We start from the raw sequence: 22,620 nt of genomic DNA on the forward strand, positions 1-22,620 counted from the left end.
CTCTGCTGTTTCTTTTATGTCGTTGAAGGAAATTGCCACAGGAAAGCAGGTCTCTTTAAGGAGATCAGGGACTACAGTATTACCTTTTTTGTTTGTTTGTTTTGGAACAGCTGTATCCATTCTGCTAAGGCCCAATCATGCAGATTTGAGGGCCACCATCTTGACTGACACTAGGGATCTCCATAGCTGAAAGGATAAGTGTCTACAGTTTAGGCCTTGAGCTAAAGAGCCAGGTTCTTTACCTGAGAGCTGTAACAGATCTATAGCCTCTGTGGATCGAGATCCATTCCACACACTGACCAGGGGGTTACACAGATATTTACTGCCAGGAATGATGTTTACTACTTCTCATAGACATTGTCTTCAGTGGAGATTTAACAGGCTGTGAACTGCAAGTCATTCACGCCCTTCAGACCTGCCACACCACAAAGCAGTCACCAAACCTGAAGGAGAGGGCAGGCCTGGAGTTAGCTTATGTTATGTTTTGCTAACACCAGGTGACTGCAATGAAAATACACAGCCACGCCCGGTAACAACAGTAATTGGTTAATGGTCCACCAATCTCTTCCCACAAGCCTCTGGGAACCAATCCCATCTCCTAATGTATAAAATGGGGTATAAGGATAACCCAGGGAATTATAGATCAGTCAACTTAACTTCTTATCCACAGTAATAATGAAGCAAATAAACAATCAGTTTGTAAGCACCTAGAAGAAAATAAGGTAAATAACAGTTAACATGGATTTGTTAAGAACAGATCATGTCAAACTGACCTAATATCCTTCTTCGACAAGGTAACAAGCCTTGTGGATGGAGGGAAGCAGTAGATGTCATAACTTGACTTCTAGAAAGCTTTTGATACTGTCTCCCATGACCTTCTCCTAAGCAAACTAGAGAAATATAACCTAGACAAATCTACTATAAGGTTGGTACAGAACTGGCCGGAAAACCGTACTCAGAGTAGTTATCAAGGGTTCACAATCGAGCTGGAAGGGCATATTGTGTTGGATCCTGCTGATTTCTGTCCTGGGTCTGGTTCTAGTCAATATGTTTATAAATGATTTAGATAATGGCACAGAGAGTACACTGATAAAGGTTGTGGACAATGCCAAACTGGGGTTGGGGGGTGGGGTTGCAAGTACTTTGGAGGATAGAATTAGAATTCGAAATGATTCTGACAAAGTGGTCTGAATTAAATAGGATGAAATTCAGAAAGGACAAATGCAAAGTATTCCACTTGAAAGGAAAAATCATTTGCACAAATACACAATAGGAAATGTCTGCCTAGAAAGGAGTACTGCAGAAAAGGGTCTGGCAGTTATAGTGGATCACAAACTAAACATGAGGCAACAATGTACACTGTTACAAAAAAAGCAAACATTCTGGGCTGTATTAGCAGCAATGTTATAAGCAAGACATGAGAAGAAATTTTTCCACTTTACTCAGCACAGATAAGGCCTCAACTATAGTAATGTGTCCTGTTCTGGGCACCGCATTTCAGGAAATGTGGATTGTAGTGAAGCAGAGTGCCCTCCTTCTGAGGCTGATGGAGAGGAACCACTCTCTGCCCCCTATTGGGCAGAGTTAGACAAGTCTCGCCTCTGTGCCAGAAGCAGGGGAAAGGAATGGGAAATATAAGAGGTAGGGTCTCTAGTTCAGGTGGGCCAGAGCCAGGGAAGGAGTCAGATGTCTCTGCCTTATGGCCAGCTCCTGGACCAAGGACTGAGCTGTGCCAGTCTCTGCCCCAGAGGAGAACCCCGAAGGAAGGGAGCTTCCGAGACTGCTGCCAGATGATTACCCCAAGAAAATTGAGGATCCATGAGCAACGGAGCCCTATAGGCAGGGGTAGGAAGTAGCTCAGGGAAGCCAGAAATTAATCCAGTTGTGTGGCCAGAAAATGAGTCAATGTTTTTCAGTAACTGCTTTGCTGACGTAGTGGTGGGACCACCCACCACTGTTAGAGGCCTGGGCTGGGACCTAGTGGAATGTGGTGGGCCCAGATCCCCTCAGGGGGGGTGGTGGCTTAGTCACCTGAGGTCAGCAGGCCTACTCACATAGGCTAAAGACTGCCTATTGCTCTGCCCACCCAGAGCCCCAGACAGTGTTTGCTGCCTGCTCCAGCGTGAAGATTGTAGCTAAAGGATCAGAGTTCTTAGACTGTCAGTTGCTGTCTGCCCAAGCCAGGAGGCCTTGGGCTAAAGACTGCTTGTTGCTTTGCCTGTCCTGAAATTCAGAGCCCTAGTCGGCTAATTGACACCCTTACTGACATAGTGAGACGGAGTAGCCTCCCTCTGAGCCTGATGGGGAGGGACAGCCATAGAATCACTACATGGACAAACTAGAGACTGTCCAGAGGAGAGGAACAAAAATCATTAAAGGTCTAGGAAACATGACCTATGAGGAAAGATTGAAATTAATGGGCTTGTTTAGTCTGGAGAAGAGAAAACTGAGGAGGGACATATTAGTCTTCAAGTATGTACAAGGTTGTGATAAAGAGGGGGTGATAAATTGTTTTCCTTAACCACTGAAGTCAGGACAAGAAGTAATGGGCTTAAAATGCAGCAAGGAAGATTTAGGTTGGACATTAGGAAAACTTCTTAATTGTCAGGGTGGTTAAGCACTGAAATAAATTACCGAAGGAGATGATGGAATTTCCACCACAGGAGGTTTTTAAGAACAGGTTAGGCAAACACCTGTCAGGGATGGTCTAGATAATTCTTAGTCCTGCCTCTGTCCAAATAACTGTAAAATGCTACTATAATCAGAATGCTAAAGATTTGCATCCTGTTTGTATTGTTGGACATTTATTGTATTTATTTATTTTGTGTATGCAATTTGACCAAGCCAAGTCACAGTGTTCTTATCAATGATGTTCAAGGCTTGAAGACCTCCAGGAAGTTGAGTCATCTGGCAGTCCTCAACAATATGTATCATGGTTTACGGCTGCCCATACTGACATAATGGACTGTCTATAAATGCCACCGAAATTCTGCTGTAGCACAAATTCCATGTCCAGTACAAAACCAATTCAGAAGGCTCCATTGCCTTTGTGGTAAATCAAACCCAGGTTAACGCTGAGTGGGGTATGAAACAAGATAATTATTTGTTGGAAATAACTACATACGGTGCAGGGCACCAGGGAGTGTGGCTCATCGGCTAAGGTAAGCACTACACCTGGTAGCAAGCACACAATGGGAAAGAATCAGAAAATGAAAGTGATTAGAAACTTATCTATACAACTTCTCTCTGTACAAAAGAAAAGGTGACTAGTCTACTTTCATAATCCAAGACAAACAATATGTAATCAGTAAACAAGCAGGGTCAATGGTGAAAGACAAATGAAACATCTGACATCTCAATTGTAATAATCTGAGGCATTGATTGAGTTGGCAATCCCTATAGTCTCTGTTGCTCTCTCTGGCTCTGCATTGTCTGGGCTTCCTCATCCAGCAGTTTACCTCAGGGCCAACTTCATATTAGTGGGAGAGCAAGTGTGTGTATTCGCAAAGTGCCGAGGCCAGGGGTGGTTTCTGGTGTCAATCTGATTGGGATGAGCTGGGCTGGAAGCGTCTGAATTTTTTTGGAACTGATGAATGGTTCCAGCTTAGAACCTTCACCAGCTACTCAGAGCCCTCCTTTCATAAAGCCCATTTTACATATGGGAAAAACACCTAATCTTACCCTGGGGAACCACAGCTGAGGGGAATATTTACAAATAAGTAAACCAGCACAAAGGAGTGCAGGAAGGCCAAGAATTGTAAGCCACTGGAAAACCAAAGAGTGATTGGAAGAATCATTGATGACTCGAGTTCTCAGGGGCTTCACAGCCCTGTGCCATTGGGTCAAGATGGTGTTCCTGGCTCCTACCCATTTTCCTGGTCCAGCCAGGCGATACTGGCAAGGAGTGCATGGGCCAAAGAAAACTTCCAGGGCCAGCTTGGGATCCTTCAGGAAGAGAAGCAGCACGTTGGGTTTTACACCAACACATGATGCAATTTCATCCATGTAGCCAATGTAACTCGTCTTGATTTTGCCCTCCTTGTTGGAAAGACCCCTTCATTAGGAAATAAAACAAAAAGGTTATTGTATTTCTGTGTAAACCCAAAATGCATGACTGAAACTCCTTCCGATTTCCCTGATTCATACAAAGCTCTGTGCAGAGCAAATGGTCAGATATACAAACCATTAAAGACATGGCTATAGAATAACACTGAAAACATAATGCCATCATATACATAATTTTATGCCCTTCATCTTTGTCATAAACATACAGCTACGGGTAGCATAAAATCCCTCCTTTACCTGTAAGGGGTTAAGCTCAAATAACCTCATTGGCACCTGACCAAAAGGACCAATAAGGGAAGAAGATCCTTTCAAATCTGTGTGGGGAGGTTTTTGTTTGTGCTCTCTTTGTTCTTTCCTGGCCAGAGAGGGACAAGGGCAGGAAAAGAGCATCTCCTAAACCCCTGCCTGAAATGAGCATCTAAGATTACAAAAATTGTAAGTAAGCAGGAATTGCGTTAGATTATCTTTTGTTTTAGCTTGTGAATTTTCCCTATGCTACGAGGGAGGTTTATTCCTGTTTTTTGTAACTTTAAAGTTTTGCCTAGAGGGGAATCCTCTGTGTTTTAAATCTTATTACCCTGTAAAATTACCTTCCATCCTGATTTTACAGAGGTGCTTCTTTTACTTTTTTCTCTATAATAAAGTTCTGCTTTTAAGAACCTCGTTGGTTTTTAGTGTCCTAAAAACCCAAGGGTCTGGTCTGTGCTCACCTTGTTTACCTGTTTGGTTGGTATAATATTCTCAAGCCTCTCCAGGAAAGGAGGTGAAGGGGCTCGGAGGGATATTTTGGGGAAACAGGAACTCCAAGTGGTCCTTTTCCTGAATCTTTGTCTAACTCACTTGGTGGTGGCAGCAATACTGTCCAAGGACAAAGAAGAATTTGTGCCTTGGGAAAGTTTTTAACCGAAGCTGGTAGAAATAAGCTTAGGGTGTCTTTCATGTGGGTCCCCACTTCTGTACCCCAGAGTTCAGAATGGGGAGACAACCCTGACAATCTTGGTTCTGTTTTGGCCACCTTGTCTGAAAAAGGGAGCAGCAGAAATAAAAATGATCCAGAGAAGGGCTATGAAAGTTAAGAGGGTTCCCCTCTGAGGAGAGTTAAAAAGATAAGGGACCATATCCTTCCACCTCTATCTCCTTGCTTTGCTCTGCTCAGGTCATTTGTCACTAGTTCATTAAGAGCTAGACTGAGATCATCTACTCGTCTCACAAGAGTTCACCATCAGCCATTAGTTAGGTGATTTTTTTGTCTCGATCACTAACTTGATCTTAATTTGAACCAGCGCCCAGGCAATGAGATTGTGAGTAGATGTGACAGTCACTGGGATGTGGAACACATCCTCACTCTTTCTGCATTAGGCCTTGTTGTCATGATATAAAAAAAGAGGTGTGTTAACTCACTGGAGTTAGTGAAGAGCTTGTCTTCACTGCAAAGTTCACTTGAGTTATTACTCAAGTGTTGCTTCTCACTTGAGTCCTGTTTGTGCAGGAAGTGCGGTGATGCTTTTAACTTGAGTTGGTTAGTCCCTATAGGCTAAAACTCATCTTAGTAAACTTGTCATCTGCTAACACAACTACTCTGTGGTGTGGATGCAGGCTAGCTCCCCTCAAATGCTGATAGTCCAGTGCCTTCCCACAATTCCCCTGTGTGTTCACACAGGACAGACAATTCTTCCACAATTCACAGAGCAGCTCAGCTTACTGCAGCACAAAGATATGTTCCCAGAAGTCATTGTGCCATGTATAGGTGTAGCTTCTGCCAGTCTAGGGCTGCAGCAGCACAGGGAGCAGCACAGTGTGGAGACTCAGGGTATGTCTACACTACGGGATTATTCCAATTTTACATAAACCGGTTTTGTAAAACAGATTGTATAAAGTCGAGTGCACGCGGCTACACTAAGCACATTAATTCGGTGGTGTGCGTCCATGTACCGAGGCTAGCGTCAATTTCTGGAGCATTGCACTATGGGTAGCCATCCCGTAGCTATCCCATAGTTCCCACAGTCTCCCCCGCTCATTGGAATTCTGGGTTGAGATCCCAATACAGGATGGTGCAAAAACGGTGTTGCGGGTGATTCTGGGTAAATGTCGTCACTCAGTCCTTCCTCCGTGTAAGCAACGGCAGACAATCATTTCGTGCCCTTTTTCCCCTGGATTGCCCTGGCAGACGCCATAGCATGGCAACCATGAAGCCCATTTTGCCTTTTGTCACTGTCACCGTATGTGTACTGGATGCTGCTGACAGAGGCGGTACTGCAGCGCTACACAGCAGCATTCATTTACCTTTGCAAGGTAGCAGAGATGGTTACCATCCCTATTGCACTGTCTGCCATTGTAAATTGGCGATGAGATGATGGTTATCAGTCATTTTGCACCGTTTGCAATTGGAAATTGGCGATGATGTTTATCAATCATTTTGTACCGTCTGCTGCTGTCATGGGTGCTCCTGGCTGGCCTCGCTGAGGTCGGCCGGGTGTGCGTGGACAAAAATGGGAATGACTCCCTAGGTCATTCCCTTCTTTATGTTTTGTCTAAAAATAGAATCAGTCCTGCCTAGAATATGGGGCAAGTCTACTAGAGAGCCAGAGAGCACAGCCGCTCCGGGTCAGAGCCCCAGAGATCCTGCAGAAATGATAAGCTTCATGCCATTCTAGGAGATGCCCCTGCAACAACCCCACCCATTGCTTCCCTCTTCCCCCAACCCTCCTGGGCTACCGTTGCAATGTCCCCCCATTTGCATGATGAAGTAATAAAGAATGCAGGAATAAGAAACACTGACTTTTTAGCGAGATAAAATGAGGGGGAGGCAGCCTCCAGCTGCTATGATAGTCCAGGCAGGACATTAAAGGATGAGGGGGAGAGGAGCACAGCCTCCTGCTGCTATGATAGTCCAGGGAGTACAGAATCTTTTCTTTAGACACAAAAGGGGACAGGGGGGAGGGGGGGGAAGAGCTGACAGAGCTCAGGCTCCAGCTGCTATGATGAGGACAGTTACCAAGCATTTTGTACCATCTGCCAGGAATGACGGAGTCATTCCCATTTTTACCCAGGCACCCATGGCTGACCTCACCGAGGCCAGCCAGGAGCACTCATGGGATGATGACGGTTTTCCACCATTTTGTACCATCTGCCATAGGGAAGGGAAGGGAAGGGGATGCTGCTGTTCAGCGCTGCAGCATCGCGTCTACCAGCAGCATGCAGTAGACATACGGTGACATTAAAAAATGGTAAGAAATGATTTTTTTCCCTTTTCTTTCACAGGGGCAGAGGGGGGGTAAATTGACGAGATGTACCCTGAACCACCCTGGAGAATGTTTTTGACCCTACAGGCATTGGGAGCTCAGCCAAGAATGCAAATGCTTTTTGGAGACTGCGGGGACTGTGGGATAACTGGAGTCCTCAGTCCCCCATCCCTCCCTCCATGAGCGTCCATTTGATTCTTTGGCTTTCCATCACGCTTGTCACGCAGCACTGTGTTGAGTCCCTGCTGTGGCCTCTGTCTATCATAGCCTGGAGATTTTTTCAAATGCTTTGTCATTTTGTCTTCTGTAATGGAGCTCTGATAGAACAGATTTGTCTCCCCATACAGCGATCAGATCCAGTATCTCCCGTACGGTCCATGCTGGAGCTCTTTTTGGATTCTGGGACTGTATGGCCACCCATGTTGATCAGAGCTCCACACTGGGCAAACAGGAAATTAAATTCAAAAGTTTGTGGGGCTTTTCCTGTCTACCTGGCCAGTGCATCTGAGTTCAGATTGCTTTCCAGAGTGGTCACAATGGTGCACTGTGGGATACCGCCCGGAGGCCAATACCATCGATTTGCGGCCATACTAACCCTAATCCGACATGGCAATACCGATTTCAGCACTACTCCCCTAGTCGGGGAGGAGTACAGAAACCGGTTTAAAGAGCCCTTTATATTGATATAAAGGGCCTTGTTGTGTGGACGGGTGCAGGGTTAAATTGGTTTAATGCTGCTAAATTCGGTTTAAACACATAGTGTAGACCAGGCCTGAGGCTGCCTTCTTACTGGCTTGTGCTGGAGGGCCCAATCATGGACATGCCAGACTGGCCCTTGTGTGACTTCGGCAATGGAGCACCCGTGCGGGGCGGGGGAGGGGGGAAGTGATGTATTCTCTTTGCCTGCATGGAGGGAAAGCCATTTTCTGACTCTCCTGGTCAGAAGCCTAAAGCTGACTCAGAGGCCCCACACTGCTCCAGGAAGCCTGAACAACCATAAACTGTGGCAACTCTTAAAAGCTGGAAGACAACAGAGCCCACAGGCCCCTGCTGCACTGGAGGCTGGAAATCAGATGTGGCTTGATTCGCGTGGGACGCCAACCAGCCAACTGTGAAATTGCCCACAGCGATGCCAGCGTGCCCCTTGATCTCCAGCCACACTGCGCGAACCGGGCCCACAGAAATTTTGGGAATAGCCATTGTTGTAACACAGGTCAGGGATCCATTTTAGTGCCATCCCCAAGTGTGTCTCCTGTTCTCCTCTCCTTCTTTTAATTCCCCCTTTTCCTGTTCCAGGAAACGAACAGTTGTCATTCTTATCTGGGCATCGTTACTACACTAGTTAGCTTATTCCTACAGGTCCTAGCAGTGTGGTCACCTTTACCCCCAGCCAGTAGGTGGAGACACCATTCATCAGGAACCAGATCTCATTGGTCCCAAAGGGGTGTGTGTCAAAGAGTACCCAATGAGGGAGGACCAAGCCCTCCACTGCCTTTGGAGATCGGGAGTGCACCAGAAGGGGGATTACAATGCCTGAGCACAGAGCCAATGTGATGACAGCAGCTAGTGGGTTATTTCAGTGTGGCTGCTCTCACTCAAGCCAGGCTAACTTGAAAAGAGTAACTCCAATGCAGATAACTCTGCCGTGAAGACACACTCTAACTCGAGGGGAAATGCTAGTGAGGAGAAGGCAGGTTTTAGTTTTCACCTGTGGCAGCAGGTCAAATTAAAGTTTAGGTTTTAAGTGTAGCTCAACCTGTTAACTCATGTGAAAACTACAAACTTCCTTATAAGAACATAAAGGCCTTACTGGGTTAGACCAATGGTCCACCTAGCCTAGTATCTTGTCTTCTGACCATAGCCATTGCCAGCTGCTTCAGAGGGAATGAACAGAACAGGCAATCATTGAGTGATTCATCCCTTGTTGTCCACTCTCAGCTTCTGGCAGTCAGAGGTTAGGGACACATGGCTAATAGCCACTGATGGACCTACGATTCAGGAACTTATCTAATTCTTTTTTGAATCCTGTTATAGTTTTGGCCTTCACAACATCCCCTGGCAACAAGTTCCACAGGTTGACTGTGCATTGTGTGAAGAAATACTTCCTTTTATTTGTTTTAAAACTATTTATTTCATTGGGTGACCATGTTTCTTGTGTTATGAGAAGGAATAATAACACTTCCTTATCACTTTCTCCACACCAGTCATGATTTTATAGACCTCTATCATATTACTCCTTAGTGATCTCTTTTCAAAGTTGGAAAAGGCCCAGTCTTATTAATCTCTCCTCAGATGGAAACTGATCATTTTAGTTGCCTTTCTCTGTACCTTTTCCAATTCTAATATTGTTTTTATCTTCACTAGGATTTTGCCTTGAGTTTGCTCTTGCTTGAATTAAGAACACGCCTTTTTTTTGTAATGAAACAAGGCCTCAGTCCTTGTGAAGGGGAGACAATTGTTGAGTTGATGGGTTTTGAAGGTCATAGATCAAAGTCTACAATGCCCAAGCAAATGGACCTTTAAAGATCATTCTCAGTGTCATGGATAGTTTATATTTTATGGTTCTCTCTAAGCCATGGGTGGCGCATGACTCCTGGATTTGGGGAGGCTGGGCCTGAGTGCCAGAAGCTCTCTAGAACTGGGTGGGCCACCGGTGCCCCGACTGTGGCTCCACGTCCTGCTCCGCCCTGAGGCTTGGCCCCAATCAGCATCCTCCCCTCGAGGTCCCACCCACATTCCACTCTCCCCTAGGCCGCATTCCTGCTCATTTCCCCTCCTCTAAGCCTTTCCCCCTGCCACTCACGTCTTTCTACCCCCTCCTTCAAGAGGCTCCCCCACCACTAGAACCTCTATCCACTCGCTCCCCTGAGGAGCTCCCTTCCCTGTGCCTCTCTGCTTCTCGGGGGCAAAGAGGCATGAACAGTGGGTGGGGGGCCATGGGGGTAGGGGAGAAGAGGCACAAGAGGCAGGCTGCGGGGAAGAGGTGGAGCGGGGATGGGAAGAGGAACAATGTGGGCAGGGTCACAGGGTAAGAGTAGGATGTGGGAGTCAGGGGTGGCTCCAGGCCCCAGCATGCCAAGTGCGTGCTTGGGGCAGCAAGCTGCGGGGGGCGCTCTGTCAGCACCATGAGGGCGGCAGGCAGGCTGCCCTCAGCGGCTTGCCTGCAGAGGGTCTGCTGGTCCCGCGGGTTCGGTGGACCTCCTGCAGGCATGCCTGCAGAGGGTCCGCTGGTTCCGCAGCTTTGGCAGTAGCCGTGGGACCAGCGGACCCTCCGCAGGCGCACCTGTGGGAGGGCCACTGAAGCTGCAGGACCAGCGGACCCTCCGCAGGCAAACTGCCGAAGGCAGCCTACCTGCTGTGCTTGGTGCGGCAAAAACCCTAGAGCCACCCCTGGTGGGAGTAGGACCTCAGGTGGAGCGTGGGTGGGGCCATGGCCCGGGTGCCCTTTCGGTCATAGCGCTCCAGAGGCAGCAGGCTAGTGGCATGCCTCCAGAGGGAGGCGCACCACAACCTGTTTGGGGAGGCTTAGCTTCCCCTGGCCTATTATACCTGCTGCCTATGCTTTAAGCCCATGAGAAGATTTTTGTTGTCTTTTCTTCCCTGCCACTTTCTCCCTGAGCTGGATTCTAGGTACAGAGAGGGAAGCAGTGAGAATTGCAGCATAGCCAGAAAAGCACAAGGACCAGAATGGGCATCCTGGAGCTCCAGCATGGTCATGAAAGGAAATTCCTTTGGAACTTAAATGGAGTCAGCTGATGGGATCCCCCCTCCAGAACTAAGGTGTGGTTACTAGAGGGACACTTTGTATGCAGTGTTATAATTGCCAGAGGATCACCCTGCAATCCTGGCAGACATTGTTTTAACAGGCACTAGTGTAGAATGCTGCACACACTGTTCTACCAGCAGCCTCATCAACAGGCCTGCAGTCAGAACTATTTCAGTTTTATAATCAGTGGTTGACTCTCACTCCTGTTTCCCCTGAACTAGAAAGAAGGGGAATCTAGGCACAGGAAACAGCTGCCATTCTTTTTAGCCACAAGATGGTGCCACAGCTCTAGAGAAAAACATTAACTTCAGGGTTAGAGCCGGATCAAATAAATCCCAGACTGTGCAAAGCTCACCTGGTTTTGTTCTGTTGCAACTTGAGACTTGGTCCAAGTTTGTCAAAAAGTTTGTGATCCCTTTGAGCTCATTTGGATCTGGTTCCCAGTAGAAATGGATCTATTCTGAGTGCTGTTGTGTCAAACTGGTGCCATTTCTGGGTGGTTTTGAATCTGTGTGAAACTCAGTTTCATTCAGTTTCAAAAACTTAGAAGAGGGCATGAATGAAACAAAAGAAATGTTTCAATGAACCCTTGTGAGTCCAGCCCCTCTCTATTCAGGAGCGTTTGTTAATGGCATTCTAGGGTCTTGTTAGCCATAGAAATGCATATGTCTCCCTGCGATCGGAGGCGTCAGTGTAGGATGTGTGGAGCTGGTACCAGTAGCAGTCAAGCTGCAGCAGCATGGGCTTCAGCGCAGTCTGTACAAGCCAACCTGGCACCCTGGATACCTACTTGGGAGGCTAACCTGTGCTGCTGCAGCAGATTACAGCTAACACGGTATGTCTACATGTCCTGTATTCACACCTCCGACTCAGTGGAAGGATGGTCCAGTGCTTAGAGTGTTAGTCTAGAACTTGAGAGAACTGAGTCCCTGTTCCTGTACAGACTTTCCATGTGAGTTTGGGAAAGACACTTGGTTTCTAGGGCCCAGATCCTCAAAGGTATTTAGGCCCCTTACTTCCTGAAAGGTCTAGCTGAGGTGCCTCAGTTTCCCCATCAGTAAAATGAGGATAACAGTATTGCCTTGCCTCACAGCATTGTGGTGAAGATAAATACAGCAACGTACTGTGGGCACTCAGAGTCTCTGGTGATAGGGATAGATAGAGGGGCTACCTTCCCCTGTTCAGCAGTGATATTACTGACTGGAGCACCACGCCCTGAATATGGAATAGAATAAGTAGCATTTCATACTGTTTAATTAGATGCTGCTGCTTCTTGGCAACTTCAGCCATCATCCTGCTGGCAGGAGGGAGCTGATTCAACCCTGGGAACATAAGAGAAACATACTAGTGCTTTGCACAGATTATCCCAAAGTCCTCAAACCAATCAGACCACTATGAGCTCCTTCACTGATTACATCGGAGGCTGGACATATTTAGCAAGAGCTGACCTAAGTATTAAAGGCCAAATCCTCAGCTGGCGCAAATCAACACCACTCCACTGAAAAAAGCAGAGCTAGGTGAGTTTACACAGCTGAGGCTCCAAATCATGTGTCGCAGAGAAGCTAATGTGTTAATACTTTGTGGAATTTCTGCTCTGTCTAGGGTCACGTTGACTGCATGACTCACATTCTACTAATGGCAACACGGGAGGTGGGAGGGGCTAGCTGAGACTGTACACAGGGGCCAGATCACATGGCCGTGGTTACACTGCTATTTTTAGCGCACCAGCTAAATCAAAGCTAGCGTGTGTTTGTCTGCCTACCTTTAAAGACCCTTGTGGCCCAACGAGCCTGGAGTTCTGTTCCTGTCATGATGGAGCCTGTTAGCTCTATAAGGCCTAGGACAGCCAGCGTCGGCTTCTCCAGAGGGGGTGGGAAGATGTATTTGTAAAGGGCGTACTTGCTTCTGCAGTTGTTGCGAACAGACTCTTCAAGGAAGGGAAAAGAGAAAGTGTATCCAGTAGCAAAGACCACCATGTCGATGTTCTCCTCTACGGTCCCATCTTCAAAGACAGCTGAGCTTTCCATAAACTCCTCCACATTTGGTTTTACCACAACTGTACCGCAGAGGATGCAGCTTGGCAGCTCATCATTCACAGTTAAGCTTAGGTTTGGACTGGCATATAGAAGGAAGGGAGAGAGAGATTGAGTGCAGTGTTTGCTCTGACATGGAGTATGATAAAGAACCAAAGCAGACCTGGAATTCTGGCTATACTACAATGAATTGTGAGGCGTGGAAGAGCTAATGGGGGAAGACCAGACATGGAGCACGTAGGTGCTCAGGGGTGAGGTGTGTAGATGGGGAAATGTGGATGGAACTTGCCCTGTTCTGTGGATAAGCAGAAGCAGTCAGAATCCAGAGCTGTCTGTCCAGTACCAGCTGGGACTACCATTTGTTGGCTAGATTCTCTCTTGCCCCAAGGTGTACTTCATGTAGAAGAGGATGGAGAATGGTTGTGGCTGATATAGCTTCCTGATCCTCAAGGCGCTGTGGCATAAGTTAGAGCAGCCTAATTTTGCTGTAATTCATGACAGCTGGGTCTGATCCCTAGGCACCACACTGCAACTGGGCCAGGAGGAACAGAGCTGTGCTCCACCCAACCTCAGGGGTGAAAGTAACTTAAAGGACTTACCAGTACTCCGGCGTCCTTGAGAGGGGGCGTGGCCTCTACCAGAAGAGGCAGGGCCTTTAAATCCCCTGACACTTTGAATCAGGATTTAAAGGGCTTGGGCCTGGGGCTGTGGTAGCAGCAGTTGGGAGCGCCGGGCTGTTTAAATCACCCCCAGAACTACCAGCTGCAGAAGCGGCTGGGAGCCCTGGGGGTGATTTAAAGTGATCGGGGCTCCAGCTGCTGCTACCACAGCGGAGCCCCGGGCACTTTAAATCACCATAGGAGGCCTGGCCTCTGGGGGAGCTTTAAAGGGCCCAGGGCTCCACTGCAGTAGTGGCAGCCAGAGCCCCTGGCCCTATAAATCACCGCAAGAGCCCTGCTGCCGCTACCCCAGGGCTCCAGCAGCAGGGCTCGGGTGGCGATTTAAAGGACCCCGAAGGGTAGCGGCGGTGGGAGCCCTGAGCCCTTTAAATCACCACCCAAGCCGCGCTGCCAGAGCCCCGGGGTAGCAGCAGCAGCTGATTTAAAGGGCCCAGGGCTCCAGCTGCCGCTCCCATCCTGGGCCCTTTAAATAGTTCCCACGGCTCCAGCGGCTATTTAAAAGGTCTGGGGCTGTGGCAGCCGCTACCATCCTGGCCCCTGGCCTCTGGCAGGCTCCAGGGACAATTTAAAGGGCCCAGGGCAGTAGCGGCTACCAGAGCCCCGCACCCTTAAATCGTCCCCGGAGCCCTGCTGCTGGAGCCTTGGGGAGGTGGTGGCAGGTCTCCAATGGCTATTTTAAGGGCCAGGGCAGTAGCAGCTGCCGCAGCCCTGGATCCTTCAAATAGCCACCAGAGCTCCACCGCCGCTACCCCAGGGCTCCGGGGACGATTTAAAGGGCCCAGGGAGGTAGCTGCTGGAGGGGCTTACTTTCACCTCTGCCCAACCCCCAGCCCACCTGGGTTGTGGGTAGGATGGTCAGTGGAGAAGCTGGCTGTGCTGGCTTCATACCCACTGAGAGTCAGCTGGCCAGGTGTAGTCAGCTTCCATCTTCTTCATGCTGCTCAGGCTGTGCAGAGGAGAATCTAGCCTTACAATGCTGTTTTTCTTGTCGATAGTAATGTTTCTTTGAGTGGAAAGCTGAGCCAGCAACTCATGTCATGTAGACAACCAAACAGCGCTCAGAACTTAGCGATCCTAAGTTCCTGTCACTGACCTAGGCTGAATTTGAACCAGTCACCTAGATGCTAAAGGGTCTTTGTCAGCCTCCTGAGTAGGGTGGGCAAATCACTCATTTTTCAGTTTGGAGGTTGAACAGAAAAATCGGAAAAAAAAAATTGGTTCAGGTTGAGCTGAAACAATTTTTTTTTCCTCAACAAAACAAACCTCATCCCAAAACGGCCCCCGAAACATAGTTTTGGATTGAACAAAACGTTTTGTTCAACCTGAAACAATTGTTTTCATTTTGTATTTAGTATGAGAGGGCTTAAATGTTTTTAATGTTCTTTTTGCATTGAAAAAACTGTTTGCATAAAAAAATTCACCTAGCTCTACTCTTGAGCTATCCAGTCTCCTGCCTTCTGTAGGGTAATGTTCTAAGTCCTTAAATTATAGATCCAGTCAGTTCCACTGTTATCCAGAAGGGGCAGCTGTCAATCTTACTGGGAAGGATCAATTCACACAAAGGTATGACATGGAAACAAATGTGAAAAATTGCCACCATTGGCAGATAGGTGTCAATCCCTAAACTAGAACTGCCTCTGAGCAAGGCAATGTAGGGCTTTGCTAGTCTGTAATTATTCCCCAAATGAAACGGGAGATTTACACAGAAAACAAAGAAAGCACCTTTTCTGAGGAATCAAGCCATAATTTGCATGGTCAAACCATGTATTGAACTTCTTCAGCCTTAGCCATCTCATGAGGGCTGATGGGAGGAAGTTTTCGAGACAGTTGTGAAAGCGAGTGGTGAGCATCATGTCAACAGGGAAGCCATGGTCTGAAATACGACTAATCACCCATGTGCCACTTCTGGTGCTGAGAAACACCTGGAAAATAATTGAGGCCTGAGAAACGTATTGCCTGGGAATTTGGGTTCCGTTTTTTGTTCCCACTGTCAAATCATATCTTGCATGTTTGCTAGGAGGCCTTCAGCATGGAAGGGTAAAGAGCGAACCAGAATATCCCAAGATCAGGAGATTGGGGCAAGGAACCAGGATCCAGATGAACAAGTCAGTTCACAGTGTCTCTCTCTCTGGCTCCTAGTGGCTGCAAAACCACCAATTTATCTGCTGAACTGATTTGCAAAACAGTCCAGGAAACTGAAGTGTATCTTTTTATAGCTTTTGATCTGAACCTCCGTGCACTTTGCAATGCCTAATCTCAGCATGTCCTCGGCTGCTAGTTTGTTCATGCCATTCTAATATTGCCTGGCATCCTTCCTGAAGCACTTTCCACGGGTAGTAATTAGGGTTTTTGAAGATCTCAAGATACTAGCTATGTTTCCTGACTTGGGGGATGGGTGGGAGAATAGTCCCAGGTCCTACTCATGAGTGCAGGACTATCAGTGAAACCTTTTCAACATCCTGCTTTCCATTTCTTTCAAAGAAGGCTCCTTGGCAGCCTACATGAAGGATTTGGGGGCACATCTAGGACCTGAAGGTGCCAGGTTGCATGTGGCTGATCTGGAAACAGCAAAGCTACTTTGAAAATGGAACTGGGTAGGTGGAGACCAGTGTGAGATGGAGCAAAAATGGATGGTGGAATTAAAGGAAGAAAACTGGCAGGGAGGGGATGACTGGTGGTTACAGGAAGAGGTGCTTTCTGTCCAGGAACCTCTGATCTACTTAGAATTCTTTGCCAATTGCATATGTTCCGCTTTCAAAAGGGTGGCATGTGTACTTGGGACAACTCAATATACAAGTAGTAACAGTAGATATTGTAGTTATAGTGTTCAGAGAGAAACCACAATCAGCATGGCTGGTGCTCCCCAGGATTTGATCTGCCTTTGCTTGTGGTCTGTTGGACTATTATTATAGCCACCCCAAAGTGACACTGTGTGTGCATGAGAAACTCAGACTCCCAAATCTCTACACCATCCCAGAGCTGTACCTGAGCAGCCACCCGACTGATCTCCACGGCGATATCTCCTCCAGAATTCCCAACACCGAGCACAAGGACTCTCTTCCCTTGGAAACTGGCAGAGTCTTTGTATTCCCAGCTGTGGAGGTACTGGCCTCTAAAGTGATTTTCTATACCTGTGAAAAAAACAGGGAGCATCTCCTGCTATTAGATAAATGTGCTTGTTTCATTGAGACAATTCCACCTGGACAGCATTGCTTTTGACCCTTAATTCCAGTTTAATTACTTTAATCTTCCCACTTCGTGTCCACCATTTTTCCTTAATGTCAGATTCAAGTGCACTTGAGATCAATAGGAGTCTTGACTTCACTGGGTGATGTGTGGAGCCTGAATACTCTGAGAGGATCCAATATCCTATCCTCTGGGCCCATTGGTTTTTATTCCTATGTCAAGAAAATGCCATCTTTTTAAATCTGGAGTTGCTAATATGATGACATCAATGTTTCATTTTCCTCATGCTCCTCTAGTGTGGAGTAGGTTCAGCTCAGGCATGGGAGTTTGCAGAGATCATGAAATATATACAAATAATAACAATGAATTGTCTTAGCTTACATATTAGTATCAGAGGGGCAGCTGTGTTAGTCTGTATCCATAAAAACAACAAGGAGTCCGGTGGCACCTTAAAGAAAAACAGATTTATTTGAGCATAGGCTTTCATGGGTAAAAAACCCCACTTCTTCAGATGGAAGTGGTTTTTTTTTTACCCATGAAGCTTATGCCCAAATAAATTTGTTCGTCTTTAAGGTGCCACTGGACTCCTCATTGTTTTTCTTATATATTAGTGCTTTCCATCATCATCTTTCAGAATATTTTGCAAATTCTGTGCTAGGTCCTCAGCTGATATAAATCATCATAGCTCCATGGACTTCAATAGCTACACCAATTTACACCAGCTGAGGATCTGGCCCTCTAGATTTTCATCTTGTCATGAGAGAAGGTGCCGCCAATTGCCTTCCTTTAAGGGGCTCTGAAGCCTCCCCCCCCCACCCTCCCCCGGGGATTCTAAGGGTGGGGCTTCCCAAAGTGAGGCTGGCAGAAAACTCAGGGAAAATGGGTCAGACTGATTTTCTCCTTAGTTGCAAAGCTATACGCTTTCTCTCTGTAGATCTGGGAAGTTGCGTATTAGCTCTACTCAGCTATGTCATACTCAGGCAGTCAGTTTCAGTTTATGCTTCACCTGCATCACATTAAACCACCCTCACAGCTGGGGCTAATTAATAACCTCATTGGCAGTCTCATTAGCGAGGCAAGGGCTGAAAGGACCTTAGGAATAAAATACCCTCTTACTACAGAGACCATCTCTTCTAGGCAGATCAGAAGGACACAGGCAGGGCACTGTAGGGAAGCACACAGGGAGTCGTATTCCAGTCCATATGTGAATTCACATTATTCACTAATGCTGGAATTCATCCCGCCACAGACGGCTTCACCAGGGCTGAATTTCACCCCACGTGCCGTGCGGCTTTCTGTAATAAATTCAACCGTAAATGCAGGACTTACCAGGGAAAGAATCCAGTGGTAAATGGGGCTCTGCATAATGGCCACTGCAAACCATAACAGCGTCAAAAACGGCCGACTCAACCGTCCCATCAGTCTCAGTGACAACATCCCACTGGCCAGTGGTGGAGAAATCTGGGCGTTTCCTTATACTTTGAACTGTGGTCTTACAGGAAACCACATGAAAATCAAAACATTATTATGGATTGTTCTTTATAGTAAACCGGTTCCGTGTGTGAACGGTTAGACTCAGATCCCCGAAGATACTTGGGGTCCTAAATCCCACTGGGAGTTAGGCATCTACCGACCTTTGAGAATCTGGGCCTCAGTGCTCAGGTAAGCATGGAGGTACAGATATTTCTTTCTTCTGTAAATATGCAAGACCCCTGCTCCAGCCCCTTTGCCCCAAGATAATGATGCTAAGGAGCTGAAAAGGATAGCTGAGGAGTGTGACCTGTCACCAGCCACCATATATTAGGGCAGCCTTGAGTCTCCTCTCACTAGCAGTGGGGGTCAGACTGCCAGCCTGGCTAACTCCAGGATTCGGGGAGCACAAAGGTGACATTAAATGTTCAGCCGTCTTTGTCCCCACACCTCTTTGGGTCCTGCACCAAACGTTGCTTGGCCAGACCTGAAGGCCTGGCATGTCAACTGCAGCACCGCACACACACAAACCTTTGACTCCCTTCTTACCTTAAAGCGTATGTATCTGAGAAGGCCGAAGTGCTTGGCGTACATTCTGAAATACTCCAGGAGCCTGGAGTGGTTCATGTAGTTGGGGAAATCCTCTGGGAAGGGGAAGTCGCTGAAACACATCATCTCCTTGGAGGTGTTGGTTATCACTGATCTGTAGACACAGATCCTCCCCGCTTCCTGTGTCAAATGCAAAATATGCAACCATGTTTTCCAAAAAAGACTGACTGAGAGGGGTTTACTTGATTTGGTTCATCAGAGCAGGGTTAAACAGCCCACTGGTACACAGAACAGACACATGGGTCCTGCACCATCACCTCCAGACTTGTCTACACTGGGAAGTTATTCCAGAATAAGGTGAACAGGGGCTGCTAACAGGGAGTTTCGCAAGGGAGTTTAGAAGGGGAGTAGGAAGGGAGCGGGGGTCCCTTGTCAGTCCTATCCGTGACCCGTTAGTCCCTTGAAAACCTATAAATCAGACTACATCCAAAACCTTTCTCTTTAAAGCAGAGCAGAGCGGACAGGGAGCTGCAGACAGGGGAGTTTGAGAGGGAGTTTGACAGAGGAAGGCTTACGATGGTTAGGAAGACCCGCAACACCTGTGGCAGCACTGCTTCTGTCTTCTCCACCTGCACCTGTAGCCAGACAGAGCACCAGAGCATGGATGCTTCTACCCAGATACTGGTGTGGTTTTGCAAAGACTGTAACTTGCAATTTCCACTTACTAATATCCAGGTTGGTGGGAGGCATCCAATGTGAAAGGTGCCTACTGGTGGAATCTCTCAGGCAACAGGTGGGAGAGCTACAGAAGGAGGTGGCTAGGTTGAGGAGCATCCGCATCCACGAGCAATTCCTGGACAGTGTCCATGTGGAGACAGCTGAGGTAGCTGTCCCAGTTCACAGGACTGCTGACACACCACTGGTGGAGGAGGAGATGGCTCAGGGTGGACACAGGCAGCTGGTTACTTCTGGCAGCAGGCAGTGCTCCACCCCTGCTGTAAACCCTCCTGCCGTGGTAATAGGTAACCGTTATGCTCTTCTTGATACAGGAGAGAAGGAATCATCCCCTACAGTAAAGGAGGAGAAGCCTCGTACCCCTAAGACTGGGAGGTCTGCTTCCACCACTGAAAATAGGAAACGTAGGGTAGTGGTAGTTGGAGACTCTCTGCTGAGTGGGATGGAGGCGCCCATCTGTCGCCCTGACATTTCATCCCAGGAGGTATGCTGCCTGCCAAGGGCCCGTATCCGAAATGTTACAGAGGCATTGTCGAGGATTATCCTGCCTTCTGACTACTACCCCATGCTACTCATCCATGTGGGTACAAATGATACTGCGAGGTGTGACGCTGAGCGGATCAAGAGTGACTACAGGGCTCTGGGAGTGCGGGTGAAGGAGTTTGGAACGCAGGTGGCATTCTCTTCGATTCTTCCTGTCAAAGGTAGGGGTCTGGGCAGAGATAGATGCATAATGGAAGTGAATGCCTGGGTGCGAAGATGGTGTCGCCAGGAGGGCTTTGGCTTCCTTGACCACGGGATGCTATTCGAGGAAGGACTGCTAGGCAGAGACGGTGTTCACCTTTCGAGGAGGGGAAAGACCCTATTTGCACACAGACTGGCTAACCTAGTGAGGAGGGCTTTAAACTAGGTTCGACGGGGACAGGTGAGCAAAGCTCACAGGTAAGTGGGGAACATGAAGACCTGGGAGATGGGTCGGAAACAAGAGGGAGCGTGGGCTATAATGGCAGAGAGAAAGGAGTGTCAGGGCAAAACTGGGAGGCAAGATCAAACTAGTGTCTTAGATGCCTATATACAAATGCGAGAAGTATGGGTAATAAGCAGGAAGAACTGGAAGTCCTAATAAATAAATACAACTGTGACATTGTTGGCATCACTGAAACTTGGTGGGATAATACATATGATTGGAATGTTGGTGTGGATGGGTATAGTTTGCTCAGGAAGGATAGACAGGGGAAAACGGGAGGAGGTGTTGCCTTATATATTAAAAATGTACACACTTGGACTGAGGTGGAGATGGACATAGGAGACGGAAGTGTTGAAAGTCTCTGGGTTAGGATAAAAAGGGTAAAAAACAAGGGTGATGTCATGCTAGGAGTCTACTACAGGCCACCTAACCAGGTGGAAGAGGTGGATGAGGCTTTTTTTAAACAACTAACAAAATCATCCAAAGCCCAAGATTTGGTGGTGATGGGGGACTTCAACTATTCAGATATATGTTGGGAAAATAACACCATGGGGCACAGACTATCCAATAAGTTCCTGGATTGCATTGCAGACAACTTTTTATTTCAGAAGGTTGAAAAAGCTACTGGGGGAAAGCTGTTCTAGACTTGATTTTAACAAATAGGGAGGAACTCATTGAGAATTTGAAAGTAGAAGGAAGCTTGGGTGAAAGTGGTCATGAAATCATAGAGTTTGCAATTCTAAGGAAGGGTAGAAGGGAGTACAGCAAAATAGAGACAATGGATTTCAGGAAGGTGGATTTTGGTAAGCTCAGAGAGCTGATAGGTAAGGTCCCATGGGAATCAAGACTAAGGGGAAAAACAACTGAGGAGAATTGGCAGTTTTTCAAAGGGACACTATTAAGGGCCCAAAAGCAAGCTATTCCGATGGGTAGGAAAGATAGAAAATGTGGCAAAAGACCACTTTGGCTTAACCACGAGATCTTGCATGACCAACAAAATAAAAAGGAGTCATATAAAAAATGGAAACTAGGTCAGATTACAAAGGATGAATATAGGGAAATAACACAGGAATGCAGGGGCAAGATTAGAAAGGCAAAGGCACAAAATGAGCTCAAACTAGCTATGAGAATAAAGGGAAACAAGAAGACTTTTTATCAATACATTAGAAGCAAGAGGAAGACCAAGGACAGGGTAGGCCCACTGCTCAGTGAGGAGGGAGAAACAGTAACAGGAAACTTGGAAATGGCAGCGATGCTTAATGACTCCTTTGTTTCGGTCTTCACTGAGAAATCTGAAGGAATGTCTAACACAGTGAATGCTTATGGGAAGGGGGTAGGTTTAGAAGATAAAATAAAAAAAGAGCTAGTTAAAAATCACTTAGAAAAGTTAGATGCCTGTAAGTCACCAGGGCCTGATGAAATGCATCCTAGAATACTCAAGGAGTTAATCGAGGAGGTATATGAGCCTCTAGCTATTATCTTTGGAAAGTCATGGGAGACGGGAGAGATTCCAGAAGACTGGAAAAGGGTAAATATAGTGCGCATCTATAAAAAGGGGGGGAAAAACAACCCAGGAAACTACAGACCAGTTAGTTTAACTTCTGTGCCAGGGAAGATAATGGAGCAAGTAATTAAAGAAATCATCTGCAGACACTTGGAAGGTGGTAAGGTGATAGGGAATAGCCAGCATGGATTTGTAAAGAACAAATTGTGTAAAACCAATCTGATAGCTTTCTTTGATAGGATAACGAGTCTTGTGGATAAGGGAGAATCGGTGGATGTGGTATACCTAGACTTTAGTAAGGCATTTGATACGGTCTCACATGATATCCTTATCGATAAACTAGGCAAATACAATTTAGATGGGGCTACTATAAGGTGGGTGCATAACTGGCTGGATAACCGTACTCAGAGAGTAGTTATTAAT

General features: G+C 47.1%; 1 protein-coding gene across 3 annotated transcripts in view; it reads right to left on the reverse strand.

Annotated features, from left to right (window-relative positions):
* Positions 1 to 1,351: 1,351 nt before the first annotated feature.
* LOC115656167 (dimethylaniline monooxygenase [N-oxide-forming] 4-like) overlaps positions 1,352 to 22,620 on the reverse strand; it is a 34,610-nt gene continuing 13,341 nt past the window's right edge. For all 3 annotated transcript variants that reach the window (XM_030572552.1, XM_030572553.1, XM_030572554.1), the window contains 7 exons: positions 18,992 to 19,171; positions 18,302 to 18,464; positions 16,772 to 16,917; positions 15,509 to 15,708; positions 12,836 to 13,188; positions 12,323 to 12,395; positions 1,352 to 4,054 (listed from right to left, as the gene is read on the reverse strand). In XM_030572552.1, coding sequence (XP_030428412.1) covers positions 3,625 to 4,054; positions 12,323 to 12,395; positions 12,836 to 13,188; positions 15,509 to 15,708; positions 16,772 to 16,917; positions 18,302 to 18,464; positions 18,992 to 19,171 — 1,545 coding nt within the window. In that variant the 3' untranslated portion in view covers positions 1,352 to 3,624. The remainder of the gene's footprint in view (positions 4,055 to 12,322; positions 12,396 to 12,835; positions 13,189 to 15,508; positions 15,709 to 16,771; positions 16,918 to 18,301; positions 18,465 to 18,991; positions 19,172 to 22,620) is intronic.

This window comes from Gopherus evgoodei, chromosome 8 (assembly GCF_007399415.2).
Source record: "Gopherus evgoodei ecotype Sinaloan lineage chromosome 8, rGopEvg1_v1.p, whole genome shotgun sequence".
Taxonomy (NCBI): Eukaryota; Metazoa; Chordata; order Testudines; family Testudinidae; genus Gopherus; species Gopherus evgoodei.